A 20,646-nucleotide genomic window follows, 5' to 3' on the forward strand; every position below is an offset into this window, starting at 1 on the left:
GGTGAGAAGCATCTGTTGGGAAGAAAGTGCTGTTGCCGCTGCCGCCGCCGCCGCCGCTGCTGCTGCTGCTGAGATTCAACATGGCAGTGGCGGTTGTGGTCAGCGTCTGGTGAGCTGCTCACTCGGTAGGGATGCTTCGACCGGGCCCGGCTCGACCAAGCGAACCTTTCCTGGTTCCGATGCTGTCCTAGAACGGAACGCGATCCCCCAACCCCGCCTCCTTCCACACCAAACCCCACGCTCGAGGTCGACCTGTGGCTAAAATAACAGGTAAGGACTAGGAGAGCATGGGGGGGGTTCACCACAGTATTTTGTTTTTTTAATGTTTTATTTTTTGGAAGGGTGACACGTTTTAATTAAACGAAGAATATATAATTTCAACAAGTTTTTTTTTTTTTTTTTTTTTTTTTTTTTAACGGACGCGTCAGCGTGGGTTGTCGCCTTTTTTTCTTCTTATTTTGATATTAATTTCTGAAACGCCATTTAAATCAGAGTGCACCTGCCGTGTTTTTGTTTAATGGAGCTCCCTCATTTCAATAAAATACAACTTACGAACACATCCTTTTATAAACATAAAGTTGGCGTGAAAACAATGCAATTTTTGGTCTTTTTTTTTTTTTAACCTGTTCTCAACTTGACACGAGTTGATGAGAATAGTAAAAATAATCAGTTCTTCGCTCAGTCTCAACATGAAATCGAGTCAAAGTTTTTAACATATCCGGTATAATTCCCTTTATGAATTAATTTCTCTCCTTTCCACCTTTTCCAGCACGAAATGATCAGCAGCAGCAGCAACAGCAGTAGCATCTATGGTAAGTTTCACATTTTTCTCCCATCACTATTGTTCGAAATGTTCATTAAGTGGTCATTGTTTCTGTTGCCAATGTGTTGAACACAAGAAAAATAAAATTGGAGACGTAAAATAAATGGAACAAAATCCATAGGAAATTCAGCATAACTGGATGGAAATATCGAATTGAAATGTCATGCATGAAATGGCACCTTCAAATTGAAATATATGCAACTTTTCACTGTCTGTGGGACATTTGATAGAACTATCAAACTAGATATTTTTATTTTTGTTTGTAAATCAAAAAATAACAAAGATGAATCCATGTGGTGATATAGTATAGTATGTTTGCATTTGACTTAGAGGCTAGTTCATTTTAAAGAAGTTACATTTTATGCATTATTTTTTAGTAGTAATACTTTACAAGAATTTCACTTGCGCTAAGTATCACATGTATTACATTTTATATAGAATGATACATGTGACTCATGAAATCACATGTCAAATTATTAGATTTACTAATCATCACGGTGTTTGTAATATAAACAAAACTGTCTAAGTCTCTTGATTGTAAAACTTACAAAACACAAATGCGAATAATAAAACTGCAGGTGATAAGCAGGCACAGCAGCATCTCCTGAAGTAGATTGTGGATTCAATTGCTCCCACTGGTTGAGTCATAATGACCATAACTGCCCCAATATGCCACCCAGTCAGTCCCAGTAGGATCGGCACATACTTGCAGTTTCAAAAATCGGTTTTGTTTTGATAAATGTTGGATTATTTCTCTTGCATTCAATACACGGTGGAAAGACGGATCTCCCGCTTCTCATGCTGAAATGCAGTAGCAAATTTCTGAGTTAGTTTTGGACCGCAGAGGAATTGATCTCATTTGTGTAGTGGAACATCTACAATAATTTGTGTTTTACTTGATTGGGTTGGTTAGCATATAAAAAAATATAACAAGGATGAAAAATGTCATTATTTTGTTAAGTGTATCTGCTGGTGGCTATACAATGTCTTCTTTTCTCTGTGGCAATAATTGGCCTCATTAGATATGTAGCGCATGGTCTCACATCTCAGCATGTGAGATGGCTGGACGGTGAGAAAATCCGGCGGAAAAGCTTCTTGTGTTGCCTCCCCTGAAAAGAGCGGTGAAGGTGCTCAAGCGACTCCCAGTGGGGCCATACAGATAAATTATCCCGACACGTTCTAATGTTTACCATTTAAAAGCTGTTTTACCATGCCGGGTTCCGCCTGCCCCATGGGACCTGTGACAGGTGTAAAGAAGTTGGATGGGACCGTGTGTGTGTGTTAGCGAGGCCTTCAAAGGCCAGCCAGGAAAAGCTGATGATCTTTCGGCAAATATGTTATAAGCGTCGGTTACAGTATATTTTGTATGCAAATTTGAAAATCCCTCTTGGTCTTGTGCTGACCTTCTTCTCTTGTTGCTCTCTACACTTTTGCCCAAGAGAGCTTTGGGTGCATGGTGAGGCTTGCTATGTCGTATTTATGCGCTGCACATTCGTGGGTCCCTCAAACATTTGACATCCTGATCTGCGCCAACCTCCCAAATAGCTGCATTGTGGTTTTTCTGTTTGTTGGTGTGGAAGGTTCTACGTTAACCTACAATTGCCAGTTCTTGGATGTTCCATTATGTCCACTCAGCAATCTGCTTTCGAATGCCCAAGTCAAGTGTATTTATATCGCCCTTAAAGAGATACTTGACTCATTGAGCCATTTGAAGCAGTAATAAGTTAATGTTTTGTCCAGAATGAATTTGATAACATACTTTTCATATACAATTAATACCTTTTGAAAACCTAATTTTCCACTTGCAGTCAATTGACGATGACATCTGTTGTGCTGAGGAAGTACCTGGTAGGTAACGACCAATTATGTCTCACCTGTTATCTGCGTTTGGTCAGCAAACTGAGCCATGATTGGTTGTTACCTACTTCCTCAGCACAGGTGATGTCATTTTCAATCGACAGCAAGTGGAAAGTTTATTTTGTTTTTTTAAATGCATTAATTGCACAGGAATAGTAATGAAGTTATCAAATTCATTCTGGATAAAAATATTAACTTTTATCTACTGAAAATTAGGGATAGATCGATCACAGATATTGGACATTTTGACAAATATTGGTTTTGGCCTTTTTTCAAAATCTAATGGCAGATAAAAGGTAAAGCTAAAACCATTTTAATCTCAGAGAACTATTTATTTCAGTTCACTTTATAAGAGATTCTGCTGACCCTGGGAACGTTCTGAACATTTTGTTTTCGTTTGCTATTAAAAGAAATGTTGGAACTTTAAGATTTCAGGATTTTTACTTCTTTAAGTTTCCATTTCACTTAAGACGTACTGATAGCCTTGGGAGCGCCCTAAACATTTTTATTATTATTATTTTTTAGAAATGTAAAAGTACATTGTCTAAGATTTAAAAATAAATAAATAAAATAAAATAAATTCTGCATTTTGAAAAGTCAGAAAATTTGTTCAATAATCATTAATTTAATGCTTTAAGACATTACAACAAAGTCAAGATTGACATTTGTATTTAAAAAAAAAAATGATGCCAGTATCCCCTCGTCTTTACTGAAAATGAATATCGGCTTCAAATATCGATATCGGCCCTGAAAAAGCTATATCGCTCTATCTCGAATGAAAATGGCTCAATGAGTCAAGTACTGTATCCCTTTAATGAAATTGACCATATATGGACATACAGCGTTTCTGCCTGAGAGCGCTGTTATGCACTCATGGCTGAGAAGCAAAGCGTGGGGAGTCTCTGATGCCCAAATTTACCAGTGTGGTCAATGAACAGGGTACTTTTATTTTTTACCCAGTTCCACTCTTTGTAATCCAACATACTGTAGCTAACAGCAGCTAGCACTTCTTCCTTGCCAATCACACCACGTTGTCTGCAGTTCAACAGAAAAATAATACATTACAGTACGTGTGGTTCCCGAAAACATTGTTTGCCAAATAACATCAGTGGTTGCACTTTTTCCGTTGCAGCAAGTTATGTGCACGAGGGTCATTCACCAGGTCAGCCTGCGTTGAACTGTTTGCTCACATTTACTCACGTTCATCCGCGTCAATTGGCAGGTCTGAATTTTTTTTTTTCCAGCAATACCAACTAGCCTTTTGTTTTTAGCTCGTCAAAAATATTCAAGGTGGATTTAAGATGAAGTGAATCCGCGCAGGGCTGATTCACTGCGGGTCATCTCCCTCGTAAGACCTGACCTGAAGTCTGCATATGTTTATGCATCACGGAGAGAACTGCACGTCAACCCTTATGTCATCCAATCAGTTGTTTTAACAATTTTAATTACAAATAAGTGGGAAAAGGGAACAAACTAATGCAGCTGTTATGTACGTGTATTTTGTTCCCCCTCTCCCAATAAAACCAGATGCAGCCAGATAACACTTGGGAATAATCTGCGTTATCAAAGACCCTGACCTGATCCAAGATCAACCTCAGCCATTTTTCTTCAGATTTTGAATTGACAAAATTCATTTCCATGTTAATTTCTTGCATTAAAAAGGCATTTTGCGCTTGAACTCCAATCCACCGTTTCGGAACATGCCAGGATAGACACTTTAATCAGTAAAATGTGATTGAATGTTAAACGGTAGAACTTTGGCCTTTGGACCAGATTCTCCAAGATATATTAAAGCATTCAGCATGATGTGCAAGTGTCACATATCCTAAAGACAGATTACCTACCTACTTTTGAAATCTTTCACACAAGGCTGTTAAATGTCAGAATGCCCAGAAAAACAAAACAAAAAAACAAAACTAATACAATCATTGAACTACAGTAAGCAGCACTTGGCAGAATACTAACCTCTCCCAAGGCCAAACTCTTAATAATAATAATAATAATAATAATAATAATAATAAAGATCCTGGTTTGAATCTTTCTGTATAGAGTGTGCATGCTCTTCCTCTGCTTGGTTGGCTTTTTTTCCCCCCAGCACATCCGGCTTCCTCCCATATTCCAAAACCATGCTTATGGTTCATTGAACACTTTATATGACCCCTAGGTGTGAATTGTTATTGTCTCTCTGTGACTTGACTGGTGACCTGCTCAGGAAATGCACGAATGGAAGACATCCTGTCTTTATTTTTGTTTGTGCATCTGGTTGCTGGTGATCATCCTTATTGACAAATGATTTATTTAAGGATGGGGCCATTTTGGCAACCAGTCCAGGGTGTCCCCCGCCTACTGCCCAGAGCCAGCTGAGATAGGCGCCAGTACCCCCCGTGATCCTTGTGAGGAATAAGCGGTCGAGAAAATTGGATGGATGGCCATTTTGATTCCATGCTGAATTGTATCATTGTGTTGTTCACAAATTCAATGATGTAGTAAATTTTTGTGAATCTGAGTGTCAATTGTACTACATTAAAAAATTAGTTGGGTAGTTATACATAGGGATAGACCAATTATTTGGGCAATTATCTGTGCTAATATTTGGCATTTTGACAGAGATCGTCATCGGCATTTTTACAAAAATGAAGGCCGATACAGCTGGTATCTCACTGAGCGGTGAATGCTTGCGAACGTAGCGAATTTAGGGTTTTCATCAGGATTTGTAAGATGGTCACAGATCGTTTTTACTTCTCGCAAAGACATTTCGAACATATTTAGACAATTTTTCACTGTCTGCGAAGATCTTTTTGAAACCTTTTACGAACCCTGACGAAAACCCCAAATTCACTACGTTTGCAATTTTGCATGCATTTGTTGTTCAGTGAGACACAGAGAACTTTTCATTTATCGATTTATTTAAATTTACACTAAATAAAAGGTGATGCTGGCACTGGGAACTTTCTACACTTTATTTTGCAATAATAATAATAATAATAATAATAACAATTAAGAAATTATGTTGACATTTTGGAAAACTTTATTTACAGTAGAAAACTTTAGAGAACTATTTACTGCCTTAGTTTATAATTTAGCTTAACACATGCTGATGACCTTGGAAGCTCCATGTGTTTTATTTTTTGTTAATTTTTAAACAAAGCTGTCTATTCTTTATACGTAAAAAAAAATCATTTAAAAAATGTCATGGATATTTTCTCTTTTACTGCAAATGTCAGCTTGAAATATCGGTTATCACCATATCGGTCTATCACTAGTTTTGCATATTTTTTTTTTACGCTTTGTGCTCAAGCTAAACTAGGAACTATGTTGAAGTGACTTGGGGAGATTCATTTCGCAAAAACTATAGTGCCTTGCCACCATCTTGTGGCTTCTTGATGCCAAGAAACTACGTAGAAGTGTGTTGAGGAGTTTCATTTACACAAAAGTAGTACGTTGATGCCGTTTTATGGCATTTACAATTACTAACCTTTTAGTGGGAACTTCAATTAATCATCAATTTCTTCTATTTGTGGCAGGTTCGATCCCTGTACATGTGTTGCTGTAGTACAAGTTTGTCCCCGGGAGGCAAGCAAGAGGGCGGAATTGTAATGGGAGGATGGACACATACATGAGCCCGTCCTCCTGCACCCTTCTCCCCTATGTGATGCATTAATCATGCACAAGGAGGAGGATTCAGGCATGGTATTGACTTTTGAGTAGGTGTATGCTTGTCCACTGTCGGCTCCGTGTTATTGCGAGGTCACGATAGCTACCAGAACCGCCGCTATAAGATTGTTTTTCAGTGTTAATAACAAAAGCTTATCGCATAATTACAGTTTCTATACCCTTGATCTCTGATAAATTGTTACTTTTGCTGAGCGCAAGAGTAAGGATTGTTTTATTAGTTAGCAGAAAAAAATACATAATAACTAAACAGATCTCCATTAGACTTGGAAATGCATAGAGCAAGTACAAATAAAATTTTGGTGCACACTGGAAACAGACAATGTGAAAGGAAAACAAGAGCTGCACTGTCTGTAAATCTTAGATCTCTCCATTGCCTGCATATGTGTGCGCATAGAATAGAATAGAATAAAATAGAACTTTTTTGTTCTTGTCACAGGAACAATGGAAATCAGTTTGGTATCATACGACACCACAATTACATAAAAAAAATAAAAAAAATACTTACATTATTATTTACAGAACATAGTTATTCACATAACCTCGGACCCGACCTCAGATAAGCGGAAGAAGATGGATGGATGGATGGATGGATGGATGGATGGATGGATGGATGGAGTTATTCACACATTTGGAAGGATGTCCCTATAATCATATGGCAGTAGTTTGGTTATTTATGTTGAGTTTTTTGATCAGGCAATATGACACAGATCTTGTTTGTATTGTGGTGTAGTGATTAGCTCTTACTGTGGGGTGGAGGCAGGTATCTATAGACAAGTTTTCCATCTTGGTTGGTAGAAGCTGTTTTTGAGCCCCAATTGGTTCTTTGTCTGGTGTAATATATGCGACAAATGTAAATGACTTTTGTTTCCTGTGATTAACATTGTCATGTTTAAGGTGTGGTTGTGGACCCAAACGCAGGGAAGCAGGACGAGGAGGCAGAGGTGAAGTAAAAAAAATAAAAATAAACAAAACAAACGCAAACTCCAAAAGACAGCATAGCAAGACATGGGCAAAAAACTGGCTGCATGGCGTGAGGAAAACAACAATGAATCGACACAGACAGAAGGGAGACAAGAGACTAAATAAACACACAAATTGACACAACGAGACACAGTTGGGCAAGACACAAGTGGCAGTAGGTGCTGATAGGTTGACACACGAGGAAGTCAGACAAACACAGGTGGGCAGGACAATGCTTGACGAGACAATGGTTAGAACATAACAGATCATAAGAGAAACTTAAAAGTAACATGATGACCAGCCAACTCAAACAAAGCCCAAAACAAACAAATAAACAAACAAACCAAACCATGACAGCCATAATGACAATCATAATTGTCCATATTTTGTATCTCTGCCATTTAAATCATGCAGTGCCAGGCATGTGTTTTTATGTCTTTTAAGGATCCAGACATTTCAAGGGATACTTGACTAATTGAGCCATTTTCATGGCTTACTGTTGTAAGAAGATAATATTTTTGCCTATAATAAATGTGATGACTTCATTATTTTTTCATGAACAATTAATACCTTTAAAAAGTAATTTTCACTTGCTATCGACTGAAGATGATATCACCTGCGCTGAGGAAGTACGTAACGACCAATCATGGCTCAGACCAAACCCAGAAAACAGGTGAGCCGTGATTGCTTATCTAGTTCTTCAGCGCAGGTGATGTCATGTTCAGTTGACAGCAAGTGGCAAAATTAGTTTTAAAGGTATTAATTGTTCATGAAAAATAATGGCATCACATTCATTATAGACAAAATATTATCTTCTTACTGTTGAAAATGGCTCAATGAGTCAAGTATGTCTTTAATCCCAGGTATATATTACAAAAGAAAAACAAAAGAGAACTAAAATATTTCCTTGCGAAACAATCCCATCTTGATGATTGCCAACGCTCGATTTCAATGCGCACTAACATATATTTATCCTCTTCACACCACATTCCTCAAGGCCGCTCAGATCCCCTCTCGGGAGTCCAGATGACATGCTGGCTAATGTGGGCTTTGTCCTCCAAGTCTCACAAAGCTACGTTACCATTTTGAAACGGAGAGAGGCTTAGTACTTGCTTCCAGGGGAAGTGTCAAGTGCCAAGGCATTGAAAATGTTTAGGGGGGGAGTTTAGAGGAGTCTTTGATGGCAGGGCGAGAAACTAGGTGGCCGCTGTCAAGCAACTCCATTGAGCCGCGTGAATGGCTCATTCATATTTTCAGACCGTCACACACAGATGCCATATTGTTGCTTCAACAATTAAATACAACAAAGATGCGATTGTTGAAGCTTTTAGAATCGCACCAGTGTGGAAAAACGTCTTGTAGAGTGCATGGAGGGGACGCGACTCGACAGGTGGCTTTGTACTGCGCATACGTCTCACTATATATTTTCACCTCGTCATATGGATTATTTTTTTCCTGAATTGAATTGTGGCCAAAATCCACACATAACGTGAAAAAATACAAATTTGTGGCCATAAAATAAGTATAGTCTTCATTTGTAGCTGTGGTAGTGCATTCAAAAGTTGGCTAAGCAAATTGACAGTAAGAGTGAAGTGGAGGCTGAAGCGACAGAATGTGAAGAGATATAATGTGATTGAATTTTCTTTTCTGCTTTGGATCTGCTATAAAGCCGGCTGGGCTTTGCATAATCCTGGTTAGCCAGAGGCATTTACTGTTAATAATAAAAAAATAAACATTTACCGGCAACTGATTGCATATCGCATTTTCACTTTCAAAAGTGTGCTCCATTTGCTCACCCAGACCGCCCGTCAAGATGTTAATGAAAACATTAAAACTGCAAAACATATTTCATGTACATGTTGTACTCTATGTAATTCTTGGCCACACTTAAGTATACTGTTGCCACAATTTGGAATTTAGTAGTGTTAATTTTGTCTGCCATTTTTAAATTTAATCTCAATTTTAGTCCAATTTTAATCACGCTTGTCAGTCAACCTCATCCCATTTTTATTTAGTCCATTTTAGTCAACTGTAAACCTTGCCTTTTAGTCTTTATTGTAGTCCAAAAAAACAAAATTTTATTCGTCTTATTTTAGTCAACAAAAACTGTCAACGATTTAGTCAGGACAACCATTTTACCCCTGTATATTTTTTTTTTTGTCAGCAGAGTATATTGAACCTTTTCGGATCTAAAACTATTTCACATACAATTTTCTAATCTTTTTAACGAAAAACAACTTCACACCCAATTACAGTAGCTACTATGGCTCCATGCTATGAGCTAGTAAGTTAGCCAGCATTAGTTAGCAGTCGCATTAACATTATTGTTGGAACGTTAACTTATAGTCATTGGATTAATGTTAAATTATAACTATCGTTTACTTTTTTTTTTTTTTTTTAACCTTTCACAGTGAATCCACCTGACGTGACAAATTAGCAGAGACAAGATTTTTTACAAAAGCATAAAATGTTCGTCTCGTTTTTGTTCATAAAATGTCCATAGATTATCATCCAGTTTTCATTAAGTAAAGGACATTTTCGTCTCGTCGTCATTAGTTGATGACAACGCATACTGATTTAGCCACAATTATTGTTTATTAATGAGGGTTTTAGTGTAGTGTAGTTTTAGTCTGGTGAAAAATGTGTCTTGATGAAATTATTTTTGTTTAGTTTTTGTTGACGACATTAACACTAGTATTTAGTGATGTAATGATACCCAAATACCACGGTACGATATTATCACGATATGAAGGTCACGATACGATAATTAATTATCACGATATTGTGGGGAGGTTGGTGATACAGAAAAAAGGTCACAATAGGCGTTTTTCCACTGCCGGAACTTTTGAAGAACTTTTCAGTTTACCTTGGTAAAATTAATTTTGTAAAAAAAAAAAAAAAGCTCATACTTAAAAAAAAGACAATATTGTGCTTTTGTACATTATAGCAATGGATATAAACAACCTACAATCTCTAATAACACTTAATATTGAGGCACTTACTTGCTAATAATAGTAATAATTGAGTTCCTCCACATCTTGACTCGCTTACGAGCATATTACATTCCCCTTCATCTGACCATTAATGCGGATTTTAAACATGGAAGGGCCAAAACATGCCTTGTGAAAATTAAACTGCACTAAAAAACTAGCCACCAGGGGTGCTAGAACTGCACAAATGGAAATCAACCTGACGTTTTGAACAGATGTGGCGCTTTTAATATCATGACATGAGGACGACGATATATTGTGGCAACTTTAATATCGCGATATCACGATACTGCCGTTATCGTTACATCCCTACTAGTATCGGGTAACCACAAATTAGGCTGTTGTGAGCCATACAGATTCACAGAAGTTAAAATACGGCTCAGCAAATATAAGATCCAGAATTAGGATAGTCACATATATCCAACGTCATCCTGCTCACTCAATCCACTAAAATCTTTTTGGTTGGCGTTAGCGCAGCTTTCTCTGGCATCTTGTCACTCACTTGTGGCCCATTTGTTTGCTTTGTGGTCTTGCAGCAATAAAGTCTTGCACAATGCTTCCACCGTCGATTCTTTTCCATACTCCACGATTACCTGTAGCAGAGCAAGTGCCGTTTTTCAGTGACTTCAACTTGGCCGAATCTTGGGCATTGCGTCATGTTTTAGGCAAGATGTGTATCAATACGTGCGGACTTGATATAAAATGGAACGGTTAACAGAAAGCTGAGCAAAAAAAATAAAAAATAATCATGAGGATGAAGCCATTTTTGTCAGTTAAAAAGGAGCATGATGAATGTCACAGGAAATCCGCAATAAATAAGCCGCATCACCTTTTAAGACGCTGGGTGGGAAAAGTCACATCTTATAATCCAAACTTTGTGATTTGAAAATCAATTTGAAGGAATTGAGCAAGCTGTGCATTAAAGTAACCCGTCTGTCCTCCATGAGAGGCTGATCACATTTATTGTTTGGCTTCACGGGACACTAATGGCCGTTTAATTACTCAATAAAAGCCACCCTTTTAATAGATTCCTGGGCCTCCTGTGCGGTGAGCAAATGGTATTGATCGGTTTCTGCGCTGCAACGTGATCTCTTGAGAAGGACAATCAGCGCCGTCGGACCTTGCTAGTGCATTTGTCACTTATTAGCGCCGCATAGGCTAAGATGTAATGCAAACACGTTAAAAGGTGTTTCGTCATTAGTTACACAAATATTGTTTCTCAACTCATCTTTATTTTTAAATCACTTTAAAACAAGCATTGCTGTATACAAAGTGCTATACATGGAACAGAAATCAGCAGCTATACGGTTAATGCATTGAAGTCAAATGTCATAGACTCAAACCAAAACAAGATCTCTCAAGCAGCTCTCAGGCACATTTTATTTTCCATTTTTTGTTTTCTGTTGAAAAAAATTACATATGGTCAGCCTAATTTATCTGAAAAGCAGGCCTGCTCTGTGTTCTTAACAGTTTTTTTTTCCCCCTCTCTTGCGGTTCTTTGTGATCCAGTCTCTCTTGATGTGTACATCAAATGAATGGCACAGGCTCAAGTCACTAGGGTGGCTTTGTGGACCAGAATTGGGCCTTGTAAAGGGACAATAAAAGCGACATTGTCCAGTGACGAGCGTATACAGTTCATTTTTGTCGATAAATGGATTTTCATGCTCATCAAGAATGAATAACTGTGAAGAATGTGGAATTACCATCTAGTCATAAGAGGTTTGTGTGGTCTTCTGAGAGGACTGCTGTATTTGTTTTTATATCCCTATTTTATGTTACCATTTTGCCCATAGTTATTCTGGCAATAATTAAAATAAAATGAAGTTATTCTGGCAATGACTCTTTGCAAGAATGTTCACAGCTTACAATAAGTACTTTTTTTAACGGATCGTCACTGTTTTAGGATGATAGTAAACCAGATAAAGGGCATTTTAGATTGTAAGGAAAAGTAATTGGCTGGAAGTGCAGACATTCAAGCTACATGATTTTTATACTTTTTCATCCTTTTTTCATCCAAGCAATTTTTTCCTTGATTACTATTTATTAACCAGTGATTGTTGTTTATTTCGTACTTCATATTCATATAGTAATTTAAAATAAATAAATAAATAAAAGGGGGTGGGGGTGCAGGGGGGAATTGACGTACTATATTACCGATTCGGCCATTGTTTTCCAAAGTAAAAACAGAATTTGCAAATTATTTTTGATTAAACATAGTCTTCTTTCATGAAGGACTACAAAAATCAGTGAACAATTACTGTTGATGTGCTGAAACCAGAGGATTTGGATTCAAAGAATTTTAAATTAAAAAATGGCTCCAAAACGTTTATACTCCATTATTAAAATAGTTGTTGATTAATTTGATAATCGAGTACTTGTCGATTAATCGATTAATTATGACAGCTCTAATTGTGGTCAAGTATAGAAACACAAATCATTTTTGTCTGGTGAATATGTTAGTTGCGTTTGGGCCTGCGAGTGCGCCTGTGCTGAGTGAAGTCATCCCTCGCTCGGGAGGTCTTTGCCAACAACATTATGTACCTCTGCCGTTTTACATTTTTCCTATCTGGGAACAAGCCTCATTTGTATCCGAGCTGCTTACCTTCTACTTCCTATTTAATGGCTGTGCCTAATGATTTAGCTTGCAACTGAATCTACGAGCAGAATTTAATCAATTTTTGTAACGCACAGTAATCATCGAGAACATTAGCTTGCAATTATTTTGATGCATTATCTTTTTTAAAAAAATGCAGGGAATAAGATGCCGGAGATATTTGAATTTTTATTCTTTATACACAGTGCCTAGTAGAATACTGGAAAAGTGGTGTGTTCTTTTAAATCGCTCGCAGCCATTTTCACTGAAAGCAAGCCCCTTTGCTCCCATCTGTTTTACTGGATTTTGACTGATTTTGCAAGGCCCACAGAATATTGTTTTCTATTGCTATAAAAACAAGGAACCTACCAAGAGAAAGATTAGAGTCTCTTCTTTCATCAGGAACAAAAAAATATTTCTATCTGTTTCCATTTTGCAGCAATTAGCATTAGACTATAGCTGTTTCATCATTATTCACAAACCTGTTTAGAATTGTGGGAAAATCAGCTTGTTTTCAACATGGCCCTGGTTGGTCTCATATACTGCTGCTGCCACCTGCTGGCCATGTTTGTAATTACTATCATTGCTTCACCCGTTCTCTGCAGTTCGGAGGCTGCATCAAAGCCTTCTGTATATTCTAGCATACAAAAAAAGCATACAAAAAATTTATAAATACGTCTTTGGGACACTTAAAACATTTAAAATAGAACGTATTTATACGTTTTTGGGAGTAACTGAGTTAACTATTGTTTTGGCACCATATCGTTTCGTCTTTTCCACAGTGCATTTTCCAGAGGATATTTGACATGTCCTTTCTGCTCTGTTGGACCAGTTATCTTCAAACTTTTAAATATTCTCCTTTTGGGGTTCTTCTGCCAACTGTTCACTTCTGCTGTAATATGCTGCAGGTAGTCGATGTCACCAACATTCCTGTCAGGCCACACACTGAGGTCTGCAACAGTTGTTTACCTCTGTTAGCTCTAAACTAACATGATTATGAATGATCTCCAACTGTTGGTGGGATAAAACCATGAAAGGTAGTGAGTGGGGCCCCTGCGTTCATCAGCTCTGGATGTGATTACGACGATCGATGACAAGACAATGACACCATGTGGATGGCTAACACCTGAGGAGACCGCGTGCATGTGTGTCCATATGCTACTGTGTGTGGGTGTAAGAGTGTGGTAATGCGAGATCAGACGTAGCCTGTTAGTCGCAGCCTCGCATCTGCTGTCAGCCGCTCGCTCTAACTCCGTTAAGGATGTTATTGATTGCTCATTACGAGCCTGTTCCCTGAAAGTCGAGCGTCCCCTATGATCACATTAAACCCCCCCAGCCCCCCACCATCGGACCCCCTCCTGAGATACCTTCTGCTCATCAGCTCACATCAAGTTTCTCCTCCGAGATCTGATATCAAGCAGCCTGACATCCTTTTTTTTTTTTTTTCCCCCCTTTTTGATTTACTCAAAAAATAACAATCTTTTTCGTTTTCAAACACACACACGGTAATTGATGTTTTTTTTCGCCTCTGGTATGTAAATCAGTGAACATGGATGAGTAACAGGAAAAATTACGCGTTTCATTTTTATTTGCCCAAAGTGATGTTTAATGTTAGCTTTGTGATCTGTGTTTTGTTGACTCCATGACGAACAAAGAGGGGCTGACAAAGAAGACATCATTCAGACTCCTATTATCATTATCTTCATTTATTAATCAAGTCGCAGTTTTGGACATGTTGACATTTTGTGTGTTTCTAACACTGCTTGACATCCCACCTCACATAGATAAAAAAAAAAAAAAAAAAACATAGCCGTATATATGCGCATCTATTTCCTGTAGCCTACCACTTATCTTGGTCAGTGTCTCAAATTACTTTGGGCAAAAGGTAGACCACACCCTGGATTGGTCGGCTGTCAATTGACCTTACCGTAAACCACACCCGCATGACCTAGTAAACCAATCAAGACGCACGACGTGCTACAGACAAACAAAAGCAGACAAACAAACAAAAGCAATGCAGTTCCCGGTGTTGCATTGCGTGGTTATCCAAAGGAAAGAGAAAAAAATCAATAAAAATGGTTAAACGCTGTAGTCACGGCTTGTATAAGAGCAATAGCTGTTATCCCGATCTACTGGAAGAAAGTGTCCGGTTTATTCCCTTCACTAAACCCTCGAACAACTCCGAAAAATATCTGTGCTGGATCAAACTTTGTAGAAGACCACACACACGACCAGTCGAATTCCTCTAAAATAAGCAGAAAGTACTACGTCTGCACACAGGTAGTTTTCTCCATTGTTGTTTTTAGCCAAAGTCTAATGATAGCTCTGGGTAGCTAACTGTCCACGCGTTTATTACTATTACTATAAATGCAGACAGAACAAACTTATCACACACAACCAGTTGAATTCTTCCAAAATAACCAGAAAGTACTACGGCTGCACTTTTTTTTTTATTTTTATTTTTTTAGCCAAAGGCTAACGATAGCTCCGGGTTGCGAACCGCCCACGCGTTTGTTCACTTACTATTTACTAGGGGTGTTAAAAAAAATAGATTCGGCGATATATCGCGATACTACATCGCGCGATTCTCGAATCGAATCAATAATCGGCAGAATCGATTTTTTTTTTTTTTTTTTTTTTAGGATTCACACCTTGAGCATGGAAGAATGTTATATGAACGGAACATTAAGCCTTAATATTTTTATTTTAATGCTGTTCAAACATGAAACAGATTACAACCTCTATAAGACTGAAATTTCAGATAAATAAATAATACATTTTCATATAAATCTTACACTCTACAAGCTTACTGATTAGTATTTTCTAAATATGAATGAAAAAAAATCGCAACAATCGACTTATAAATTCGTATCGGGATTAATCGGTATCGAATCGTGACCATTCGTATCGGGATTAATCGGTATTGAATCGAATCGTGACCTGTGAATCGTGATACGAATCGAATCGTCAGGTACTAGGCAATTCACACCCCTACTATTTACTATTAATGCCAACAAAACATTGAAACTGTGAGCTAATATAAATTCATTCATACCCTGCTTGACAGGAACGATGGCCAAAAGCTTTGGTTTTGCCAAAAATCGGTCGAAGTGAGTGAGGCGACTTGGTCTTTTTTTTACTTCTGCAGCAGCAGACAGCGACGTGTATTTCCTTTTGTTTTTGGCCAAAATTGCATCGTGAAGGAGTGATGATACCCTTCGCTAAAAAAAGGTAAAGCCCCTCTGCATGCTTCGAAGAGAAATATCGACGTCCTGAAAATACCTGACCGAAAAATCATAATGAAGATTTGACAACTTCAGCTCATCTCGACCGGTAAATGTCCGAGGGCGCTGCTCATTGTGTTTAGTGGGCGGAGAGGGGCGTGCCACGGTAATGTCAATTACAGAGTACATGCAGAGACAGACAACCATTCACACATGTTTGAAACTGAACCTTTATCTTTCACTCTACTAAATTATCCATCTAAAAACTATAAAAGGCGCTTTTCCACCATACCGGTTCCACACCGAAGCGACAATTTTTGTCCCCGGATGTTAGTGTCTCCACGGGACTTTCTTGGGGCCGAGCCGTTCCGTGTCCTCTTGACATCGCTGGGACAGTCCTGCCCCAATCCCAATACTCGAGGCGTCCACCTCCACCACGAACTGCCGTTTGGGGTCAGGGACTTTGAGGATTGGGGCATTGGTGAAGCGAACTTTTAAGTCCTTAAATGCTCTTTCGGCATCCGGGTTCCACATGAATCGAACCTGTGGGGAGGTCAAGGCGTGCAGGGGAGCGGCAATGGTGCTGAAGTTTCTGATGAATCGACGGTAAAAGTTGGCGAATCCGAGGAACTGCTGAACTTTTTTCCGTGAGTCCGGCGTGGGCCAATCTCGCACGGCACTGACCTTGTCTGCATCCATCTCCACCCTTGCGGGTGAAACGACAAATCCCAAGAAGGAGATGGTGTTGACGTGGAACAGGCTCTTTTCCGCTTTCACGTAAAGCTGATGATCCAGCAGGCGTTGCAAGACTAGGCTCACGTGGTCTTGATGGCTTTCTTGGTCAGGAGAGTAGATCAGGATATCATCTAGGTATACGTACACAAAATGGTCAATGAAATCCTTGAGTACTTCATTTATCATGGCCTGGAAGACTGCTGGAGCGTTCGTGAGGCCGAAAGGCATGACCAGGTACTCGTAATATCCCCGGGGAGTGTTGAAGCCAGTCTTCCATTCATCTCCCTCGCGGATCCGAATGAGGTGATAGGCGTTCCGGAGATCGAGCTTTGTGAAGATCTTAGCCTGTTGCAGCTGATCGAACACAGAGGACATCAAGGGCAATGGGTACCGGTTCTTAACCGTGATGTCATTCAAGGGACTGTAATCAATGCATGGGCGTAGGGATCCATCCTTTTTACTCACGAAGAAGAAGCCTGCTCCAGCAGGCGAGGAAGCCGGTCGGATGAGGCCGGCTTTCAAGGAGTCGTCAATGTAGGTGTTCATGGCCTGGCGTTCGGGTCCTGAGACCGAGTACAGTCTCCCCTTGGGGATGGTTGATCCGGGGATCAAATCAATCGGGCAGTCATACGGTCGGTGTGGAGGAAGAGTCATGGCCTTGGTCTTACTGAATACCTCCCGCAGGTGGTGGTAGCAGGAGGGAACGGTGTGCAGGTTCGGGTATTCCTCTTGAGCAGGTGGGGCGAGAGACACCTGGTGAACCTGGGCTGTGGTGTTCCGGGGTGCGGGTTGTTCCAATCCGTGAATGCTGCATTCTTTTCCCCACTCCAGTATGATTCCCGAGTTCCAGTCGATTCTGGGGTTATGTAGACGCAGCCAAGGGTGACCCAGAACCAAAGTGGGGGATGAAGCATGGAAAACGTGGAAACGGAGAGTCTCGAAGTGCTGTCCGATTCGGACTCCCAGGGGTTCGGTGATGAGGGTGATCCTGAAGAGCTCCTTGCCGTTCAGCGCTCTAGCCTGGATGGTCAAGGGAAGGGGTTCGGTGGTGGCTCGTATTTGCTTTACGAGCTCCCAGTCCATGAGGCTCTCGTCGGAGCCGGAGTCGATGAGGGCTGACAGATCTGTAGTGAGATTGCGGTGTGTTATCTGAATTTGCGTGAGCCTGTGGTTCTTGGCGGGTCGGGGTGACGGAGAACTCACCGGTGAGCCGCCCTTCGCGGTGCAGGTTCCCACCAGGTGGCCAAGATCACCACAATAGAAGCAACGGCCTTCTCGGCGGCGACGCTGTCGCTCCTCGGCCGTTAGCTGAGCCCTTCCAAGTTGCATGGGTTCCTCTCTGGCGTGACCCACCTCCCCTGATTCCGGTCGGGGAAGGAAGATGGGCTGTGGCCTTCCTGTCACCAGTGGCCGGGACCAGGAGGTGGGTTCCTCCCTCCTTCGGAGTCCGCCGATCTTAGTCAGTTCCTGGCGACGATGATCGGTGCGGATCGCGAGGGAAATCAAAGCGTCCAAGTCCGTGTGAAGTTCTACGGGGATCAGGAGTTCTTGAATGGCAGGTGAGAGTCCTTTCAGGAAGTGATCATGTAGCGCTATGGCGTTCCAGCCACTGTTCGTTGCCAAGGTGCGAAAGCGGATTGCGTAATCGCTGACTGGTTCTTTGCCTTGTTGAAGCCGGCTCAAAGCTCGTGCCTTCTCTCGGTCGTTGTTCTCGGGATCGAAGACTTGGCGCAAGGCGACTTGAAAGTCCTGTACGCTTTGACAGACCGAGGAACCCCTGGCCCATTCCGCGGTTGCCCATGCTTTGGCCCGTCCAGTCAGGTGAGAAACCATGAAGGCCACCCGGGACCGGGCTGTGGGGAATGCCTGTGGTAAGTGTTCAAAGTGGATATCACATTCCGTGAGGAAAGTCTGACAGCGTCCGGGTTCACCGGAGTATCGTTCTGGGGAGGCCAGTCTTAATCCTACCCCGGTGAATGACGTGGTCGGGACGGAGAATTCAGGATGGGGAAGTTGTCCGGTGGGGGCTGGCGCTCGACGCCGCGTGAGGCTCACCAGCTCGTGGACCTGGCTGGACAATTCCCCCAGCTGGGACATCATGGCCTGTTGGATCCGGTCCTGGTTGTCAAGCCGGGCCTCCTGGCTCTGCAGTGTAGCCTCGACCTTGCCTGCTGGGTCCATGCTGGCCGAAGTGTACTGACAAGACAAGGAGAGGTAGGACTCAGACGCAGGATTGAGGTAGGCCACCAAGGCAACAGGTTTATTTCCGGCCAACAGCTGTCTCCTCTCAAACTGAGAGGAGAACGGGGAGTCAAAAAAGTGGAGAACAAAAGGCGCTCCACTAGGGAGGAAAAAACAGGCAAAAGGTACTGGGGACAACAAAAGGCGTTCCGCTAGGGAGGAAAAAGGGCTCAAGGCACAAGGGGTAACTAAAGGCGCTCCACTGGGGAGGAAAAGGCACAAAAACAAGGCAAAAAGACAAGGCAAAAAGACAAGGCAACGTGAACAAGGTCATGAGGACTGTGGGACGCTTCCATGCACTGAACTGTGACACTTCGGCACGGAGGGGAGAATGCAGATGGCTTTTATTGTGTGTCTTGATTGGTGGCAGGTGGTGGTAATCATGGGCGGGGACCGGTAATTAGGGAGCGGCAGGAAGGGCAAGTGACCTGGGGTGAGAGGAGAGTTAGAATTTTCAAAATAAAACGGGAAACATGGACACAAAATAAAAGCATGGGCCGTCACGCCGGTGGCGGCGTGACAGTTGTAACCGCTGTTTAGAACCCTTTCGATAGTGATTCTGCAGCGCCGGTCGTCGGGGGACTAGCGGGGCCGTGGTGTCATCTATCGTCTGATTGGCCGACAGCAACGCCATGGCACATGCCCATTTCCTTGTTTTAAGCAAGAGAGAGGCAGAAGCGCCCGCCGTCTTCGCCAAAGTCATAAAAATACCGCATATACAATAAATAGGATGTTTTACAACAACAACAACAAAAATCAGCACAAATTATTTTATAAATTTTTGTTTTGCAGGTTAAAGGTTTTTTTTTGTTTTGTTTTGTTTTTAACTCTTTGCAATCCGCCGACGAACTAGTTCGTCATGTGACACCCGGTGGGCATCACCCGAAGACGAAAAAGTTCGTCAAATGTGTTTTTTTTTATGAATGGGTGGATGAGACTCTTGGGCAGTTTCCCTCTGAATATTAAGCCCGTGAAGCACTGTCGTGACGAACTGTGCCCTCTTGATGGCAGTGATGGTCTCTTTACACGAGAAGGATGTGATTTCCTAGTAAAGGCGGAGTGGTGGGGGCCGGTGGCTGGGGGAGAAAAGACGAGTGCTAACGGCGGCTAACCGGAGGCCGCTAAAAACAAAAGCTCACGCTTTTGAGCAGAGCGTTTGTCACGATCGGTCAAGAGATGACGAATAGAAAGATCAAGGAGCCGGATTCTGCATAAGAGAGTGTGAAAAGCGACAAAAACGTCACGGGCGCCCACTTCAGAAGCCACCGCCTCCGGGGTTCTCTGAGACACGGAGTGAAAGTTTGACGAGGAATCCGTGACGAATTTGGCGAATTCGAGCCGCCTTCACCAGTTGAACAGATCAATTCAAGTGTGGCAAAGGTAGCAGCAGCAGCGATTTATCCCCGAAAGCTCCTGGAAGCCCCGGAGGTAAGCTAACGTTTAGCATTCTGTAAATCGAGTGATCACAATTGTACTAGTTCAGTATATTGAATGTGACAGGGATGAAATGACTTGGATGGATGAGAATATTCACAGACATGCTTCTGT

General features: G+C 41.1%; 1 protein-coding gene across 1 annotated transcript in view; it reads left to right on the forward strand.

Annotated features, from left to right (window-relative positions):
* LOC144015018 (fidgetin-like) overlaps positions 1 to 20,646 on the forward strand; it is a 37,672-nt gene continuing 17,026 nt past the window's right edge. Inside the window, exons 1-2 of the mRNA XM_077515323.1 lie at positions 1 to 270; positions 770 to 812. Coding sequence (XP_077371449.1) covers positions 776 to 812 — 37 coding nt within the window. The 5' untranslated portion in view covers positions 1 to 270; positions 770 to 775. The remainder of the gene's footprint in view (positions 271 to 769; positions 813 to 20,646) is intronic.

This window comes from Festucalex cinctus, chromosome 2 (genome assembly GCF_051991245.1).
Source record: "Festucalex cinctus isolate MCC-2025b chromosome 2, RoL_Fcin_1.0, whole genome shotgun sequence".
In the NCBI taxonomy this organism is placed as follows: Eukaryota; Metazoa; Chordata; class Actinopteri; order Syngnathiformes; family Syngnathidae; genus Festucalex; species Festucalex cinctus.